Genomic DNA, 18,214 nt, shown 5'->3' with positions numbered 1-18,214 from the left:
ACCTACTAGGCCAGACAGGTCGTCAAAAGTGAATGCGAATGACATTAAAATTTGGAACTGAACTTATGCAACAATTTTGCATATTATATGCCTTGTGTAAAGTCAGCAATGCCATTGCAGGGGGGGGGGTCACTTTTTTCTGCAGATGACTACCAGCGCGAGCTACGCGCTACGAGCATAGCCGACAACATGAGAATCCACCACAACATCCACCTTTCAAGATGTTGCTCCTGTAACTGACATTCAGCCCACCTTTCATTCTGCTGCTTCTGCGCCAGGTAATTCACGATCCTTCCGCCATAGGTATCCTTTTTTTAGGGTTCCGTACCCAAAGGGTATTACTAAGACTCCGCTGTCCGTCTGTCCGTCCGTCTGTCCGTCTGTCTGTCTGTCACCAGGCTGTATCTCATGAACCGTGATAGCTAGACAGTTGAAATTTTCACAGATGATGTATTTCTGTTGCCGCTATAACAACAAATACTAAAAACAGAATAATATAAATATTTAAATGGGGCTCCCATACAACAAACGTGATTTTTTTGCTGTTTTTTTCCGTAATGGTATGGAACCCTTCGTGCGCGAGTCCGACTCGCACTTGGCCGGTTTTATTTACGTCAACTTAGAAGTTTGATTTTGTCCCAGCTTCAAGGGACTGTAGACCTGAGTTATAGTTATAGTATATAGTTTTGATTTCTACTCTATACCTCCACGACTTCTCGAGATAAAGGATCTTTAGCGACGTGACAGCGGACGTACAGAGTCGCACCCTAAAAGGCACAATATTTATCAAATTAGCCCCCAAATATGTGGGTAGTGACTGTTTATGTCATTGCGATTATCTATATAAATAAGTTTTTGCGAAAAAAATAGTTTGGTATGTACAACTTTTTATTGCTGACTGTAGGTAGGTACTTTTCTTTCCACGTGCCGTGCAAATATACTCTTCGAGACAATGCTAACAATCCGAAACACAATTAGTTTGCGTTGGTTTATCACAGAGTTCTCAAGACCAAGTCCTGTCTCCGTCATCAGATCAGCTCCACGTCATCATAATATTGGATTGTCATCCGATTTACATGTGTATGCAAAATTTCAGCTCAATCGGAAGTCGAGTAAAGTTCAAAGTGTTTTTATTTAATAGTAGTAGTGTTTGGTAGTAGTGTTTTTATGTAACATTCAGTTCATACCTACCTCCTAACAGTCAAGTTAAATAAAAGCTTGTAAAAAGTGCAAAACGAATGTATCTAATTATCAAAGCTGCTCAAAAATGTCATGAGAATCGATTGAGAAATGACAAACGGCGTACATACGAAAGCATATTTACCTACCTAAGCTGAAAAGGAGATGTTTCGCTTGCTTTCGCTCACTCAGTCATCACTTCACCAGTGTCTGGGTTTATTATTATAATTATTAATTATAGCAATATAGGTATATAGGTACTGTTAACGGTACTTTCGAATCGTAATTTCGGTTAGCTCGGGATTTGGTACCTGCGTCCCAAACCTACCTACGTACCTATATTTCCACCCAATAAATATACTTTTAATTTTTTTTTAATACGTCGGTGGCAAAAAAGCATGCGGCCCGCCTGATTGTAAGCAGTCACCGTAGCCTATGGATGCCTGCAACTCCAGAGGTGTTACTGTTATAGTTATACGTGCACGTTGCCGACCCTAAAACTACGCACCCTCGTTGAACTCTAAATAAATGATATAAATATATTTAACATAAATTTTGTATGTAAACATATGTTTAATACGCTTTTTCAGGCACATCATGCGCCCAACATAAGTACTTCTCTTGGGATTCACAATCAACCTACCTTTCATTTCGCTACTTCTGCCCCAGGGTGGCCCCAGGTAAATAACAATCCTTGCACTCACATACTAACTGTGCGTCACGTAATTACGTACATGTGTGTGTGTGTGTGTTTTTTTATTTTATTTAATCGACAGATGTCCAACACCTAGCACTACCTAGCTCGCGCTATATGCTCAAATTTGATATAATAATACATAATGTATTAATACGAAATGATACAAATAGGTAAAGCATGGCTTGGCCCAACTTATTTTTAGGACTTTACTAAGACTCCTATGTCCGTCTGTTCGTCTGTCTGTCACCAGGCTATATCTCATGAACCGTGAGTGCTTAGACATTAGAAATTTTCACAAATGATATATTTCTGTTGCCGCTTTATCATCAAATACTAAAACCAGAATAAAATAAATATTTAAGTGGGGCTCCTATTCAACAAACGCGATTTTTTTGCCGTTTTTTTGCGTAATGGTACGGAACCCTTCGTGCGCGAGCCCGACTTGCACTTGGCCAGTTTTTTTATGTATGTTCGCCGATAACTCCGACACCCGTGATCCGATTTGACTGATTTGAGTAATTATTTTTTAGTTTGAAAGGAGGTCCTCAATATTTAGGATTACGTACCCAAAGGGTAAAAACGGGACCCTATTACTAAGACTCTGTCTGCTGTCTATCTGTCTGTCTATCTGTCTGTCTGTCTGTCCGTCTGTCTGTCACCAGGCTGTATCTCACGAACCGTGATAGCTAGACAGTTGAAATTTTCACAGCTGATGTATTTCTGTTGCCGCTATAATAACAAATACTCCGCCGTGATTCGCGCATGAGTGTGGAGGGCCCACTCGAAACAGAATAAAATAAATATTTAAGTGGGGCTCCCATACAACAAACGTGATTTTTTTGCGTAATGGTACGGAACTCTTCGTGCGCGAGCCCGACTCGCACTTGGCCGATTTTTAAAGGTACGTTACATGTATAGTGAGTTGGGTGTTTTCTTAAGCAACTCGAACATTTTCTCTCGAAAACCATCAATTTGATGAAGTGAATCTGATGATGATGATTTTTTGATAATAATGTTATTTTATAATATGCAGTATGTTCAGCGATTACTCCGACACCTTCCTGTGCACTGTGGTTCGATTTGAACAATTATTTTTTTTAATTTGAAAGACGTTACCTCCATAGTGGTCGCATAATATATTTTTTGGATCTGATGATAGTAATGTTGGAATACATATATGTTATCCATGAGGAATTGAGGGAACTCCTTGATTTTTAGGGTTCCGTACCAAAAGGGTAAAAAGGGGACCCTATTACTAAGACTCCGCTGTCCGTCCGTCTGTCAACAGGCTGTATATCATATGAACCGTGATAGCTAGACAGTTGAAATTTTCACAGATGATGTATTTCTGTTGCCGCTATAACAACAAATATAAAAACAGAATAAAATAAATATTTAAGTGTGGCTCCCATACAACAAACGTGATTTTTTGCCGTTTTTAGGGTTCCGTACCTCAAAAGGAAAAAAACGGAACCCTTATAGGATCACTCATGCGTCTGTCTGTCTGTCTGCCACAGCCTATTTTCTCCGAAACTACTTCAACTTAATTGGTCCAGACCAATTAAGTTGAAATTTGGTATACATATATAAGTTTGTGACCCAAAGACGGACATGTAACGTATACAACTGAATTTTAAACATGGGGGCCACTTTTGGGGGGTAAATGGGAAAATTAAAAAATAAAGTTTTTCAAACTTTATTGTATTACATATCAAATGAAAGAGATCATTGTGAGAATCTCAAATATATTTTTTTATAATTTTAGGATAAACAGTTTAGAAGTTATTCAAGAAAATAGGCAAGCAATGACCATTCCCCCTCTTTATCTCCGAAACTACTGGTTCTAAAAAAATACACAAAATAGTTCTTTACCTATAGATGACAGGAAAACCTATTAGAAATGTGCAGTCAAGCGTGAGTCGGGCTTAGTTAGCTTAGTTTTTTATTAGTTAATTACATTTCACTCACGTTTCACATAAAAAATATGTTGTGTAAATTGTGTAACGTACGGAACCCTTGGAACGCGAGTCCGACTCGCACTTGGCCGGTTTTTTGCGTAATGGTCCGGAACCCTTCGTGCGCGAGTCCGACTCGCACTTGGCCGGTTTTTTTACGTTAACTTAGAATAGTTAGTAGTTTGATGTTTTTACAACTTCAACGGACTGTATAGTGTAGACCTGAGTAGGTATATGGTTATAATTTCAACTCGATACCTCCACGCGTTCACAAGGTCTTGACGGACAACAAATTAAGTGATCCTATAAGGGTTCCGTTTTTCCTTTTGAGGTCCGGAACCCTAAATAAACATCATAAACATTAATAGTAATTTAATTACGTGCTTTTTTCTAAATATTATATACTTATGCAAAAGTGTTAAGATTCATGGCAAGTATACAATATAAATTGAATATAAACATTTTTAGTAATGCATGTAAACTATTGTTTTAATTATATTACAGTTAAATTGTAATTGTAATTTAAGTCAGGAACAAAATTACCTATGTTTAAACAGAATGTTCAATTCTTTTGACGCCGGCTGTACATTTACGACCATTCCCAATCCCAATTGGGATTCACAATCAACCTACCTTTCATTTCGCTACTTCTGCCCCAGGGTGGCCCCAGGTAAATAACAATCCTTGCACTCACATACTAACTGTGCGTCACGTAATTACGTACATGTGTGTGTGTGTGTGTGTTTTTTTATTTAATTTAATCGACAGATGTCCAACACCTAGCACTACCTAGCTCGCGCTATACGCTCAAATTTGATATAATAATACATAATGTATTAATACGAAATGATACAAATAAGTAAAGCATGGCTTGGCCCAACTTATTTTTAGGACTTTACTAAGACTCCTCTGTCCGTCTGTTCGTCTGTCTGTCACCAGGCTATATCTCATGAACCGTGAGTGCTTAGACATTAGAAATTTTCACAAATGATATATTTCTGTTGCCGCTTTATCATCAAATACTAAAAACAGAATAAAATAAATATTTAAGTGGGGCTCCTATTCAACAAACGCGATTTTTTTGCCGTTTTTTTGCGTAATGGTACGGAACCCTTCGTGCGCGAGCCCGACTTGCACTTGGCCAGTTTTTTTATGTATGTTCGCCGATAACTCCGACACCCGTGATCCGATTTGACTGATTTGAGTAATTATTTTTTAGTTTGAAAGGAGGTCCTCAATTTTTAGGATTACGTACCCAAAGGGTAAAAACGGGACCCTATTACTAAGACTCTGTCTGCTGTCTATCTGTCTGTCTATCTGTCTGTCTGTCTGTCCGTCTGTCACCAGGCTGTATCTCACGAACCGTGATAGCTAGACAGTTGAAATTTTCACAGATGATGTATTTCTGTTGCCGCTATAATAACAAATACTCCGCCGTGATTCGCGCATGAGTGTGGAGGGCCCACTCGAAACAGAATAAAATAAATATTTAAGTGGGGCTCCCATACAACAAACGTGATTTTTTTGCGTAATGGTACGGAACTCTTCGTGCGCGAGCCCGACTCGCACTTGGCCGATTTTTAAAGGTACATTACATGTATAGTGAGTTGGGTGTTTTCTTAAGCAACTCGAACATTTTCTCTCGAAAACCATCAATTTGATGAAGTGAATCTGATGATGATGATTTTTTGACAATAATGTTATTTTATAATATGCAGTATGTTCAGCGATTACTCCGACACCTTCCTGTGCACTGTGGTTCGATTTGAACAATTATTTTTTTTAATTTGAAAGACGTTACCTCCATAGTGGTCGCATAATATATTTTTTGGATCTGATGATAGTAATGTTGGAATACATATATGTTATCCATGAGGAATTGAGGGAACTCCTTGATTTTTAGGGTTCCGTACCAAAAGGGTAAAAACGGGACCCTATTACTAAGACTCCGCTGTCCGTCTGTCTGTCACCAGGCTGTATCTCATCAACCGTGATAGCTAGACAGTTGAAATTTTCACAGATGATAGATGATGTTCGCTATAACAACCAATACTAAAAAGTACGGAACCCTCGGTGGGCGAGTCCGACTTGCACTTGTCCAGTTTTTTTAAGGCACGTATATGGTGATTTCGGTGTCTTATAAAGTAACTCAAGCATTTAATCCGGAAAACTACTAATGTTAGGGGGTGGACCTGTTGATGTAGACCACGGACTATATAGTGGAACTTTTCTATTATTGGGTATATTATGATTGAGTGTATTATGATTTACAATGTAGGTAGTACTGGAAATGACTAAAGAGACTAAGAGGTGAGGGGTAGGTGTGAGAAGTGAAGACTGAAGACGGTAGAGGGTGGTGTTTTGAGGTTGGGGCTTGACGATTCATGATCCGAGAGGCTAGGCAGTTGAGAGGTGGCTTATAAACGTGAAAATATTTCTGTCTGACTCTTTATCATTTTCACGGCTAAACAACTGAACCGATTCAACTGATTTAGGTGAAATTCTGCATGAAGCTAAAAAGTTTAAGCCCTGCAGGTAGTCCTTGATTTGTTTTATATTTTTAATTTATCTGGTAGAGGGACGGCAATATAATTTAGTCTCAATCCTACGCTTGCGTGCTATGGACAGTTAAAAATAATATACGCAGGCAATACATAAACGCATTGGATTTATACTGACGTACTGTGTTAGTTACTAGGTACCTACAGAAAGCAGGTTCATTGCATGATTATGATTTATAATTGTTATATATTTGCTGTGACTTATTTTTCAAGAGTGTTTTTAATAAAAAGACACTTCAAAATCGCTTACCTTCTTTCTAAATTTTCTAATGTAAAAAATACGAAGTAGGTACATATAGTTTAGAATTATGAATGACACCTCTAAGTCTACTAAAGAGTTTGACCCTTTATGTCATAAGTCGTAGCATTACGTTGGAGTTTTCTTTTTTATAAATATAAGCTTTATAATACTTTCAGGCACCAGGCACTGCCAGCGCTCAACATTTGCTCCTAGAATTGACTATCAGCACATCTTTCATTCTGCTGCTTCTATGCCAGGTATTTGATGGTTTCTATTATGTCAAGTGAAGTGATATAGGATTGAAGAGCATGAGTATTAGTAGTCAACTACATACCGAGGAAGCTTTTATTTTGTAGTTTCGCCATGTCCGTCTACATGCCTGTCTGTATGTCTGTCCGTCCGTAGCTTTGTTACATGATCGAAAGGCATCCGATTCGCACATCGCTCCGGTATTTTAGCGATAAAACGCTATGCGCGTATTATAGCGACATTCCGCTTGCACGTCGGAATCGGACGCAGTGTGCCATGTGCCTTAGTACTAGAAAGCTGCAATTTGATATGGATATATAAAAAACAATGATGCCGACAAATGGTAGAATAAAGACTAGAAATAGTTATTTGTACCGTACCGTACCGTACCGTAGCGTAGTATGAAGTTCATGGCCTTCACTAAATTAAAAAGCTACATTGTTTCACTCCCTGGAGTGAGGAAAGTCGCACTTTCCTCACTCCAGGGAGTGACGAAAGTAGGCTTGTTCGAGCTGCTGAGGTGAAAAAATATTTTACAGTACATATGGTGCTACTTTCTCGCACTAGTGCGTAAAGAGCACTTTTCGTCCATATGTCGAAAGTTTAAAGGGCCATATGTACTGTAAAACGTTGTACGATACACGTGCGAAAAGGTAATTCGCAACTCGTGTCGATTTAAAACACTCCCTGCGGTCGTGTTTTAATTTATCGCCACTCGTTTCGAATTTTCTCTTTTCCGCACTTGTATCGTAAATAACTATTTTAGCGTACCTCCCCCACACGTATTTTTTCGCTTCAACCCTATGTTAACCTGTACAACATCCAACGTGTTATTGGACTTATTGGATAGGTCTTCTCTTCGACAGAATGGTAACTACGGAGCCCTACACTGAGCATGGCTCAATCTGCTCTTGACCGGTTTTTATTACAAGCTTTTATTTTTCTAGCAATATTTGTATGTACGTATATATTGTACGCATGTTCGGGTCAAATCTTACAAGCCTAGACCAACTTCTCATTATTGGTTGAGCTAAAAGTTCACTTACTTATTATGTAAGTCGGGTGACAATACAGTACATATTATGGTTCCATCGAGCTTATCTGATGATGGACATAGGAAGTGGCCATAAGAACTCTGCGATAAAACAACACAACCTAATTGAGTCTCGGTGAGTTTCGTAAATCGCCAATGTGATATAGGGCTCTTAGCGATAAAAAGCTGTATTTTCTTTTCTGTATTTTGATTCTGGATCAAAAAGGGAATAAATTACCATTAATTTATTTTTTTATTAAAATACATGTGAGAAACATGAATACTAAATATTTTTCTAAGGTCTCGATAGTTATGAAATAGTGGTGAAATTGTTAGGTCTCCTATTTTCGGAAGTACTTACCTAAACAATGATTATGTAGATTTATTTGTATTGTTTTCTTCTAGTTACGCCCGCTATACAACAGTCTGAGGTGCCTACCATCATCAACAACATATGTACTGCAGATTCTTCTGTATTTGCAGAACATAATTATAGTGTGATGAGTCGTTCGAAAAGAAAGACATTAGATGAAGGTAAATATTTATAACGTCACCAATTATTATAACAAGATATATAATAACATTTAGTTATATTTAGTTACATTTAGTTTTGACATTTAGTTATATTTTGTTTTACAAAAAGGTGTGGATTAGTATTCCTGGTGTGTGATTATAATGCCACCACCTCTGCATTATGCGCTGCTGCGCCAAATTCCTTTTCGGCATAACCTCTTTTACATAAAAACTCGAAGGTACTACTACTAGGACTACTGACCAACGAGACAGGACAATATTGAATAGCAATTGTAGCCCGCTAAAGTTGATATACTTATATTATCGCTCCGGCCGCATACCGCAAGAATATTGAACAACCGCTCAAGAAGATTAAGTTTTGGAATGATAGACGAGGATACAGTTTTACAATGGGGCGTTTATATAGCCTACTAGCGATTTTCGTCTGTAGCCTTACTTAGGGAATGCTTAACCCTGTATGCTAGTTGCGTGTGAGCGTGTGCTCCCGTTAGTGGCATTGTTTCTGCCCGTATGTGTTCCACATCAGTAGTTGACGTCGGACTTTGACTATCATTTCTAACTTTTGTCTTTTGCAATGGATCTCATCCCATCCTAAAAACAAACCTGATCGATTGATACCATAAATAAAAATTTGACATCTTAGCCTATTGTAGAAATAAAAATACAGTTGATGATAAAAAGTTGTATCAACAATAAATTTGGTGACATAAAAAACTTAAATTTATAGTGACAGACTAAAACCAAAATTTATTAAAAATTATACGTATAATATTATAATTTTGTTTTCTTTCAGGTTCGAACAAACGTGAGGTTCAGCTTAAGGTAAAACAACTTCAAATGGAAGATAACCGTTTGCCCAAAAGGGGACTTTCATACAAGCACTGCCGCGTTCCAGACAGTATGACATTGTGCAGCACATGACGAAACCAGCTCAGCTTTTAGTGAAAATGCAATAACAATCAACGAAGCACCCTAAAGGACGACGCTATTCACTAAAAGAAAAAAATTATGGCATTCTCGCTTTACAAATAGAGTCCGAAGTGCTAATACAGGCTGTTGTGTGAATATTTTTCACTTCCACCTGGCAAAGCGATGAAAAGATTATTAGGCGAAATTAAACTTACCACAGTGGCATAAACACAATTATATTCGAAGGAATTAAACACAAAATAACCAATCAGATGGCAGTCGCTTTCGTAAAAACTAGTGCCTACGCCGATTCTTAGGATTACTTGTCAAGCGGATCCTAGGCTCCCATGAGTCGTGGCAAAATGCCGGGATAACGCACGGAAGATGATGAGGAAGGACACTTCACATCTCCAAACTTCATGCATTAACCGTAAAGACTATGCGTCTCTGTAATATGGTACAATTTTGACTTATTGGACACGTATTAGTTGTGTATTCCGTAGCATTCGTTTATAAGACTGTTAGCTTAGTCTCCTGACGCAAAACAATTACTTACATATTTCAGATTCGCTAGGCTAGGTGCACGACGGGTGCTGCTGTCCTTATTTTGTGGGCTTCTCTACGGGAGTGAAATTATCAAACTGATGCTGCTAGAATTCATGTGGGACATTCCATAATATTATGTGTGTTCTCCCTCCACCGACTGCACTTTGCTAATAATTTCATTTTAACATGTGCCTAAGCCTTTCTCACTTCAAGGACCGCACGGAAGACCAGCGCTGGCTTTATATCTAGCATTACGCTGAGTTGGGTCCATTTCGTGATGCACACTTAACATATCAGAACCAAAACGTATTGTTACTAAAATTATAGGCAAAAAGTTGTATCTACTGATATACATACATACATACATACATACATACATATAATCACGCCTATTTCCCGGAGGGGTAGGCAGAGACCACGGATTTCCACTTGCTACGATCCTGACATACCTCTTTCGCTTCCTTCAATTTCATAACATTCCTCATACACCTCACAATGTGTTTACATTTTGTTAGATAGATAATTCACTATTTATTACCGTTATGTTAAAATGTCATTTTGGTCGGATGTTCATATCCAAAGTTATATGGAATTCGTGTCTTTTATTTTCATCAAAATAAATATTGTTTTTTTGACATTAGGGACCTTTAATATCTCCAAATTGAATGTATTAGTGACGAATCGAATTTAATTTCCTTGCTTCATTTTTATATTGTACAGCCTGTATTGTAACGTTTAGTATAAATACAAGTTGGCAGATATTTATTTTGATAAAAAAAAACTAATATGTTTAATATAAATTTATGTCCATCTGTACATTTTTAATGTCTGCTTTGGCTTAGGTTATTTGATTTTCTTATAAATTGTTTCATACTAAAATGCATGGACTTTCAGCAAAAAAGAGAAAATCTGTTATAGACAAATGGTGTACTTGTAATAAATTATTTACCTACTGAAAGCTTGCTAAGCTTGAAAATGTACATAAAAATATCTTTATTTAATCGTTTTTATTTATTTATTAAATAATATCATTATCTCTAAGAGCCACGACGCTAATTGCCAGATCTCTTCTAATTGCCATGGTGTGATAGTAAGCTCCCAACGCTAATTGGTAGGCCTTCACCGGTTCTTATTAGCTTTATATTGTAAATTTTAACGAAAGCCTAGGCTCCATGGATTGTTGTGTATGTACATATAAAAAAGTCTTTATTTAATCGGTTTTTTCTTATTACATAATATCTTTCCCTCTAAGAGCCATGACGCTAATTCCCCGGTCTCTTCCAATTGCTATCGTGTGATACGTTTATTGTGGTATAAAGTATATGTTTTTTATAAACTGAAATAGATATCATACACTGAAGAAAAAGTGACCAAGTCCACCACACACACAGTAGCAATCAATTTATTGTACACAACACAGGTTTACAAAAATACTTTATCATACAATATTTATTGTGTAAACTGTGTAGGTATAAGAAGTTTAACTAGGAACATTTTTTGATAAACATAAACATATAGTAATGGAAGTACAAAGGCGAATTTATCCCTATAAGGGGTCTCTTCCAAATAACCTTTGAGTAGATGAGTGGGAAACTAGGCAGGTTAAGTAAAGTTATGTTTACCCATGCATGAGGTAGATATTGCCTCCTGTATTTGTATATGTTGCGATGTTTTCCTCATGTAAATGTTATATCGACATGTGTAGTAAACTTTTGGCTCCTGTATTTGTAAATGTGACGATGTTTTCTTCATGTAAATGTTATATCGACTTGTGTAATAAACTTTTGAATTTTAAATTATGAAATATCAACTATCTTTTCTTTCCAATTTATACTCACCTTATTATTTAATTTTATCCAGCACTTAACGAGCTACTTTATTATAATTTTCTTGTTAAAATCATGCTTTGTATAACATTGTATTGTACTTACTTTTCCTGTATGTCTTTACAATATGTGCTTGCCAATATATCTTACATCAAGCAAATATTATAATAAAGTTGTTGATTAATGGGTACTAGAAAAGCAAACTCGATATAACAAATTATAGATATATGACCCTGTTTACATATTGATTAGTGTTTAGTGTGAGTTTATACATTTGTAACAAATGTATGAAGTCGTACTAAACATTAATCAATATGTAAACAGGCCCTGTAGGTATGAATATTGACGTTAATGCTTGTTGTTCAGATTTACAGATGGCGCTTCAAAATGGATACAAAAAAGTTCCACGAGAGGGCTCTCTTTCTCCTATATATTATACTACTCTTTGGGTAGGATCCTATAGAAGTGGCCTACCGCATGCGCCCGTGAGGAACAGAACATATGCAATGCGACAATATGATTATTATAGTTGGTCAAACCAAATTGTCAGTAAATTACCAACTATAGTATGATTCTCTCTATGTTTGAAATGAGACAGTCCTTTGACAAACTATAGTCACACGTCGCACCATTAGGCCCCATACGCACGAGAGCTTAAAAGCGTTGCGTGTGTGACGCAACCATAAGTAACAGCGAGAAGGAGATATCGCTTTCTCGCTCTTACTTATGGGTACGTCACACACGCAACGCTTTTTAAGCTCTCGTGTGAATGGGGCCTAAACCATACAAATTTACGGTGGGGAATAAAAAAAAAAGTGAAGACAAGGACAAACAATAATAACGCTTTGCGATACATAAGGCTATCCTGTTCTGACAGTTCCCCCCACCACTCATGCCTAATCCAGTTTTATAAAATGGGTTTTAGAAGTTAGACCAAGAAAAGTCTGCAGCGATTTTGATAGCACACACAGTGCAAGTGTTATTTATACGTCATAATTTAATAGACGTTTGACGTTTAAAATAACATTTGCACTGCGTATGCTATCAAAATCGCTGCAGACTTTTCTTGGTCTAACTCTACCCATGTTTTACCAGATGAAGGGCCCTCCACACTCATGCGCGAATCACGGCTCGAACGTAGCGTCGATTTCGCAGATTGTTCACGCCTGTGCTAGTTTATCGGCTGTAGGTTTATCAGCCCGCGTCAAAGGAGGCGCGAACTGGCAAGACTCGACATTACACACTATTTTGGCTCATCTGTAGCAAGATAAATAGTAATTATATTATATAAGCGGCTATATTTTATTGTTTTACAACTTTTTTGTTTGACTTCCCGTATCCGCTTTCCTGAGAAAGCTGTAAATCCTGTTTAAAATTTAATATCAGTTGATATCACTGAAAGCGAAAGCAAATGTCGTGTCTTACAGGGACCTAAAGAACCTGGTTGAGGACCGAGAAAACTGGCGCATACTCCACCGACAAGAGCCATGCTCTTAAATTATGAATGAAAAAAAAAATGATATCAGTAACATAGAACCTGAATCATTGAATACAATATATAATATATGTTAGTGATAAGGTACTAAAGTAAATAGGAATTAAAAAAATACAAGAAAAATATCAATTATATTTAATATTTTAATGTTTAATACTTATAAATAAGATATAGAGCACAGAATTTACAAAAATTAATTCCACAGTTACATATAAAGTAAGTTTCTTCAGAAAAGTTTAACCTCACTCACTCTGCTCAGTTCAAGTTGCAAACAAATTTTATTATTCATCCGATCAGATTTTGGGTTTCTTAGGTAAAGATCCAAAAGCAGATATAACAGTGCCCTTGGTACCAGTGACATTGCTAGTTAGGGGCTGCTGCAACAGACCGGGCTGTTTTATGGTTGGTTTGGATCCTACATTAGGTGCCGCCTGGTCCCATTTTGATTTCCGCTTCTTCTCATCATCACTCTCTGATTTCTTGGCCACTCCAGATATGAAATCAATCTTAGCTAGCTTTTCTTTCTTTTCTTTTTCTCTTCTGTCCATTTCTAGCTTTTGAACCCGAGCCAACTCATCATAGAAGGATTCTTTACCCCATTTCAAAGGGTCATAGATTTCAGGTGGATAGTTTGTATCCAGCTCATTGATATCACAGAACTGAATGAGTTTCTCATAGATACTAGGATTCCTGAAGTTTTTCTTATCCTGGATTATTCGGTTCATGTCAAGACCTTCTGTGAGCATACGGTTGTAGAACTTGGCAATAGTTTCTTGGAGTTCCTTGGGGCACTTGCCGGCGGGTTCAGGGGGGATGCTAGCGCCGTCTTGCGAGTCGTCGGGGTCGGAGCGCGGCACCGCCTCGTCCGTGTCTGTCTCCATAGAGAGGCGCCGCATGTCGTCCTGGCTGCCTGGAGCCGGTGAAAGCCCTTCTTCGTCCGACACCATCGTTTCGTCGACGTAGGACACTAGCTGCTTCTTGGGGCTGATGGGCGCCGACGCCGGGCCGTCGCCGTCCGTGGCGCGCCGCGGACTCGGCGGCGCAGAGTGAGTTCTGGCCTCATCCTTCTCGGGGGTCTGCTCCTCGATGTCTTCCTCGCCTTCGGAATCAGTATACGTCGCTGTGAGAGAAGCTAAGGCTTGGGACGTCATGGTGAGTTAATATTTGAGAGTAAAACACAATGAGGACGTGAATTTAGGCAATTTTACAGAAAGTTTTTAACAAAATAGTAAAATGCCAAGGCAAAATATGTTAACGTGAACGTCAAACACTGACAACAAGATTTTTTTTTTTTAATGCGTTTAGAAATGTTTTAATTTATTGAATACGCATGAATAGGTTGATAACTGTTTTCGTTCAGTAACGGCAGTTGTCGCAGTGCGGTTTCGGTTTTTTCAGTTGAAGTAGAACGGAACGCAATACTGCTGACTGTCATTTTGACGAATGATGGAGGTGTTGGAGAATGTAGAAATTAGAAATTATTGATGAAAAATAATGATACACTTCCAGTGAGACGTGTAAACAGTGATAGGCAAGCGATCGTTTAAGTTAATGTGTCGATAGTAGTTACACAACAGCAGCGAGATGGCGACGCAGCCGAGTGACCCGACGGAGTTTCCGCCCGAGATCATTTTGAAGCCCCTGGCGTTGGTGGGGCTCTCGGGGCTGGACACAGTGAACAACGCCGTGCACAAGGCTGTGTGGGACGCCTTCAGCAACAACCGCCGCGCCGAGCGTGCCGCGGTGCGCTTCAAGCTGTTGCAGAATACATTCGAGTTTCCCGTAGTCAAGCCAAAGCGGAACTCTTACGAATGGTACATCCCCAAGGGCATACTCAAGAAGAACTGGATTCACAAGCGAGTGGCTCTCGTGCCCTCCGTCGTCGTGATTTTTTATGACATGGAGTGGAATGACCCCCAGTGGAACGAGAAGATTATTGAGTGCGCGTCTCGAGTGCAGAGCATCCGCGCGGCCGTGGAGGGCCACGCCACGCGCGTCGCCGTGGTCGTGGTGCAGGATGGGCTCACACCACCGCCATCCGAGTACATGCTGGGCGCCGAGCGCGCGCAGGCCCTCTGTGCAGCCTGCGAAATTCAGTCAAAGGCGCTTTTTGTACTACCACACAATGACCATCTCATGGGATACATAGTGCGACTCGAAAACGCATTCTACGATATTGCACAGAACTACTATCATCACGAAACTAAAAACATAAAGCAACACCGAGACCACCTCAACAAGACCACACACCAGTATCTTTTTGTGAGACACCAATTTAAGTTAGGCTTCCTTAATGAACTTAAACAGGACCTGAGCACTGCGCACAAGCACTATCTCCATGCCTACAACAACCTGCTGGAAACCAGAGCAGTTGACACCAACATGCACGAGGTGAGAACTGTAGCTGGTTACATCAACTACAAACTCTGTAAACTACTATTTGCCTTAAACATGGCTAGAGATGCTATAGCACAGCTCAAAACACACATTGAGAGGTATAAAAATAGAATTGGCCCTACAGAGCTGTTATTTGAACACTACGCATGGATTGCGAGACAGTACAGTGCCTTTGGAGAGTTGTTTGATGAAGCCATACGCGCAGGGCTTCCAGCAATACAGTCACAACACCCTGGCTTCTATTATCAGCATGCGGCTCAGTTCTCAGTGAAGAGGAGACATGCGATGCGGTCAGTTTGTGCCGAGGTAACCCAGTATCCTCCGGCACCTGATCCTTTAGAAGGTATTGTAGAGTTTTACGGGCAGAGGCCATGGAGGCCTGGCCGTCTGAGTGCCGACCCTCATGATCCGCAGAGAGAGCAAGCAGCTGTACAGGCCTTGCAATACAATGAAAGGATTTTCAACCACTCTACAGTAGTCATCAGTTTTCTAGGCAGTGCTATCTCGCAGTTCAAGACGTTCCATTCGCCGCGCATGCGAAAACAACTGGTGGTGGAGATGGCGAACGAGTACTACTACTGCGCGGACTACGGCAAGGCGCTGACCCTGCTCAGCCACATGCTGTGGGACTACCGGCGCGAGCGCTGGTGGTTCCTCGCGTCGCACGTACTAAATCGAGCTCTGCAGTGCGCATACCTCTCTGCTGTGGTGCAAGACTACGTCCAGCTGTCTCTTGAAGCCTTGTCTAAACACATTCAAGTGCCAAACAATGATAAGGACAGGATATACAAGAATATCATGGCTGTGCTTAATCTAGACGTCCCCTTGGCAGAGCCCGACCTGCCTGCGGCGGCTGCAGCGCGTGCTGCCGACCTCTGGCAGGCAGCAGCCGAACGCGAACCATTTACCGTCAATGTTGACATGGCGAACATATCCAGCGTCCTCGAGGTCAAACCAAAGTTCACCCAGCAGAAATATAAAATGGACGAAACTATCGAAGTCGAAGTTTACGTGCGACTCACTTACGCTACGACGCTCGAGGTCAAGAAAGCTCTAGTTGCAGTTTCGAGTCTCACGGAAACTATCGAGATTCCCATAACAGACGGCAACACCATTATGCTTGAGGGGGGTAAAGTAAAGAGGTTCTTGTGCCAATTCAAATGCAACTCCAAGGATAACGGCTCAGATATTACTGTCAAAAACATCTCCTTCGCCCTAGACAATGATAAGAAACGGAAAATTGTCATGAACTTTAAAATGGAAGAAAACAAGAACATGGAAACAGCTATCCACCCAGAGCTACTGCACTTCATACACAGTCCTAAAGCTGATTACGAATTCGATAGCATCGTGCCTTCGACGATCGCGCACATCGTGGCGCGCGAGTGCCGCCTGTCCAACAGCGTCAGCAACCAGAGCCCCGCGCTGCAGGGCGAGTGGTTCCCCTCCACCTTCACAATAACAAACGACGAAAACACTTCAGTTTACGATGTCAAAATCACTGTTTCCTTGCTTAGCACTCCTGATAATCAAAACCCTGAGGCGGTCACCGAGCTGAGCCTTATAGAGGGACAACCTCAGACCCAGCCTCTCCAGATATCGCCTGGTAGCATTGATAAGTCCTCCACACACTCCAGCACATTCTTCTTGAAGACTAACAGAACTTCCACAACCACAGTCCAAATAAAAGTCTCTTACTTCATTGATCTTCCAGAAGTCTCCAAGCTAGAATGTGTAAAGGACTTTACGACAAAAATACCCGTAGTAAAGCCGTTCGAAGTTTCTACAAACTTCGTTGCTATGAACTTCAAACCTATCTCTAAGTGCTTCATAGATGACCCTCTTATTGTCATGCCTAATGTTAAAATCCTAAGTCCTTGGGATCTGGTGATAGTAGACACGGAACTAGAAGTAGTTGATTGTTTCAAATATGCTGATGCAATCAAACCACAGTCTTGCATTGATAATTTAGAAGTAACGGAGAAAAATACGGCTGTGGACGCTATTTGTATTCAGGCGAAATACAAGCCCAAAGATCATCCCACTAGGGTGGGGTTATATAATATCAAATGGCGGCGGAAAAATAACACAAGCGGGCACTGTGTGATGAGCAGTACTGCCTTATCCAGCCTGCCTATTGAAGAGTGTCCCATAGCCGTAGAAGTCAAATATCCCCAAGTAGTAGAGCTACAGACTTCAGTTCCACTAAAGTGCATATTGTATGGAAAGTCAAGCAGCCCAGTGAGGCTCATGCTGACAGTTGAGGGGTCTGATGCTTACATGTTCTCGGGGTATAGGAAGCTGTCAGTTACTGTGCCCCCAGGCGATTGTGTAGAGGTGTGTTACAACATCCACCCACTGGTAGCCGGGAACACGTCACCCCCAAGACTAAAAGCAGTGCTGATCGGTGACCACCCTGGACAAGACGCGCTCCGGGAGATGTTTGACAAAACTTTTCCTGATAATATATTTGTTATGCCTAAGTACAAGAAATAAAATCTATGAGATGTTACTTTCGTTTTTATTGGAATGTAAATAATTAAACAAATATCTAGTTTTATTGTAGTTACCTTATTATTTAAATAATAAATG

The 18,214-nt window shown here is 39.8% G+C and overlaps 3 protein-coding genes across 3 annotated transcripts in view; 2 read left to right on the top strand and 1 right to left on the bottom strand.

Annotated features, from left to right (window-relative positions):
• Positions 1-18,214, top strand: part of LOC134749465 (protein VAC14 homolog) — a 429,047-nt gene that overhangs the window by 320,524 nt on the left and 90,309 nt on the right. The window lies entirely within an intron of this gene.
• LOC134749769 (SAP30-binding protein) lies at positions 13,380-14,502 on the bottom strand. Its single transcript, XM_063684802.1, has one exon. The coding sequence runs from the start codon at positions 14,374-14,376 to the stop codon at positions 13,519-13,521; it is 858 nt and encodes a 285-aa protein (XP_063540872.1). The 5' UTR covers positions 14,377-14,502; the 3' UTR covers positions 13,380-13,518.
• LOC134749768 (trafficking protein particle complex subunit 11) lies at positions 14,648-18,134 on the top strand. Its single transcript, XM_063684801.1, has one exon. It carries the CDS (start codon positions 14,810-14,812, stop codon positions 18,116-18,118), a length of 3,309 nt encoding a protein of 1,102 aa, XP_063540871.1. The 5' UTR covers positions 14,648-14,809; the 3' UTR covers positions 18,119-18,134.

Source organism: Cydia strobilella, chromosome 18, assembly GCF_947568885.1.
Source record: "Cydia strobilella chromosome 18, ilCydStro3.1, whole genome shotgun sequence".
In the NCBI taxonomy this organism is placed as follows: domain Eukaryota; kingdom Metazoa; phylum Arthropoda; class Insecta; order Lepidoptera; family Tortricidae; genus Cydia; species Cydia strobilella.
The sequence above is the reverse complement of the archived record's forward strand: the minus strand, read 5'-3'. Positions and strand labels throughout refer to the sequence as shown.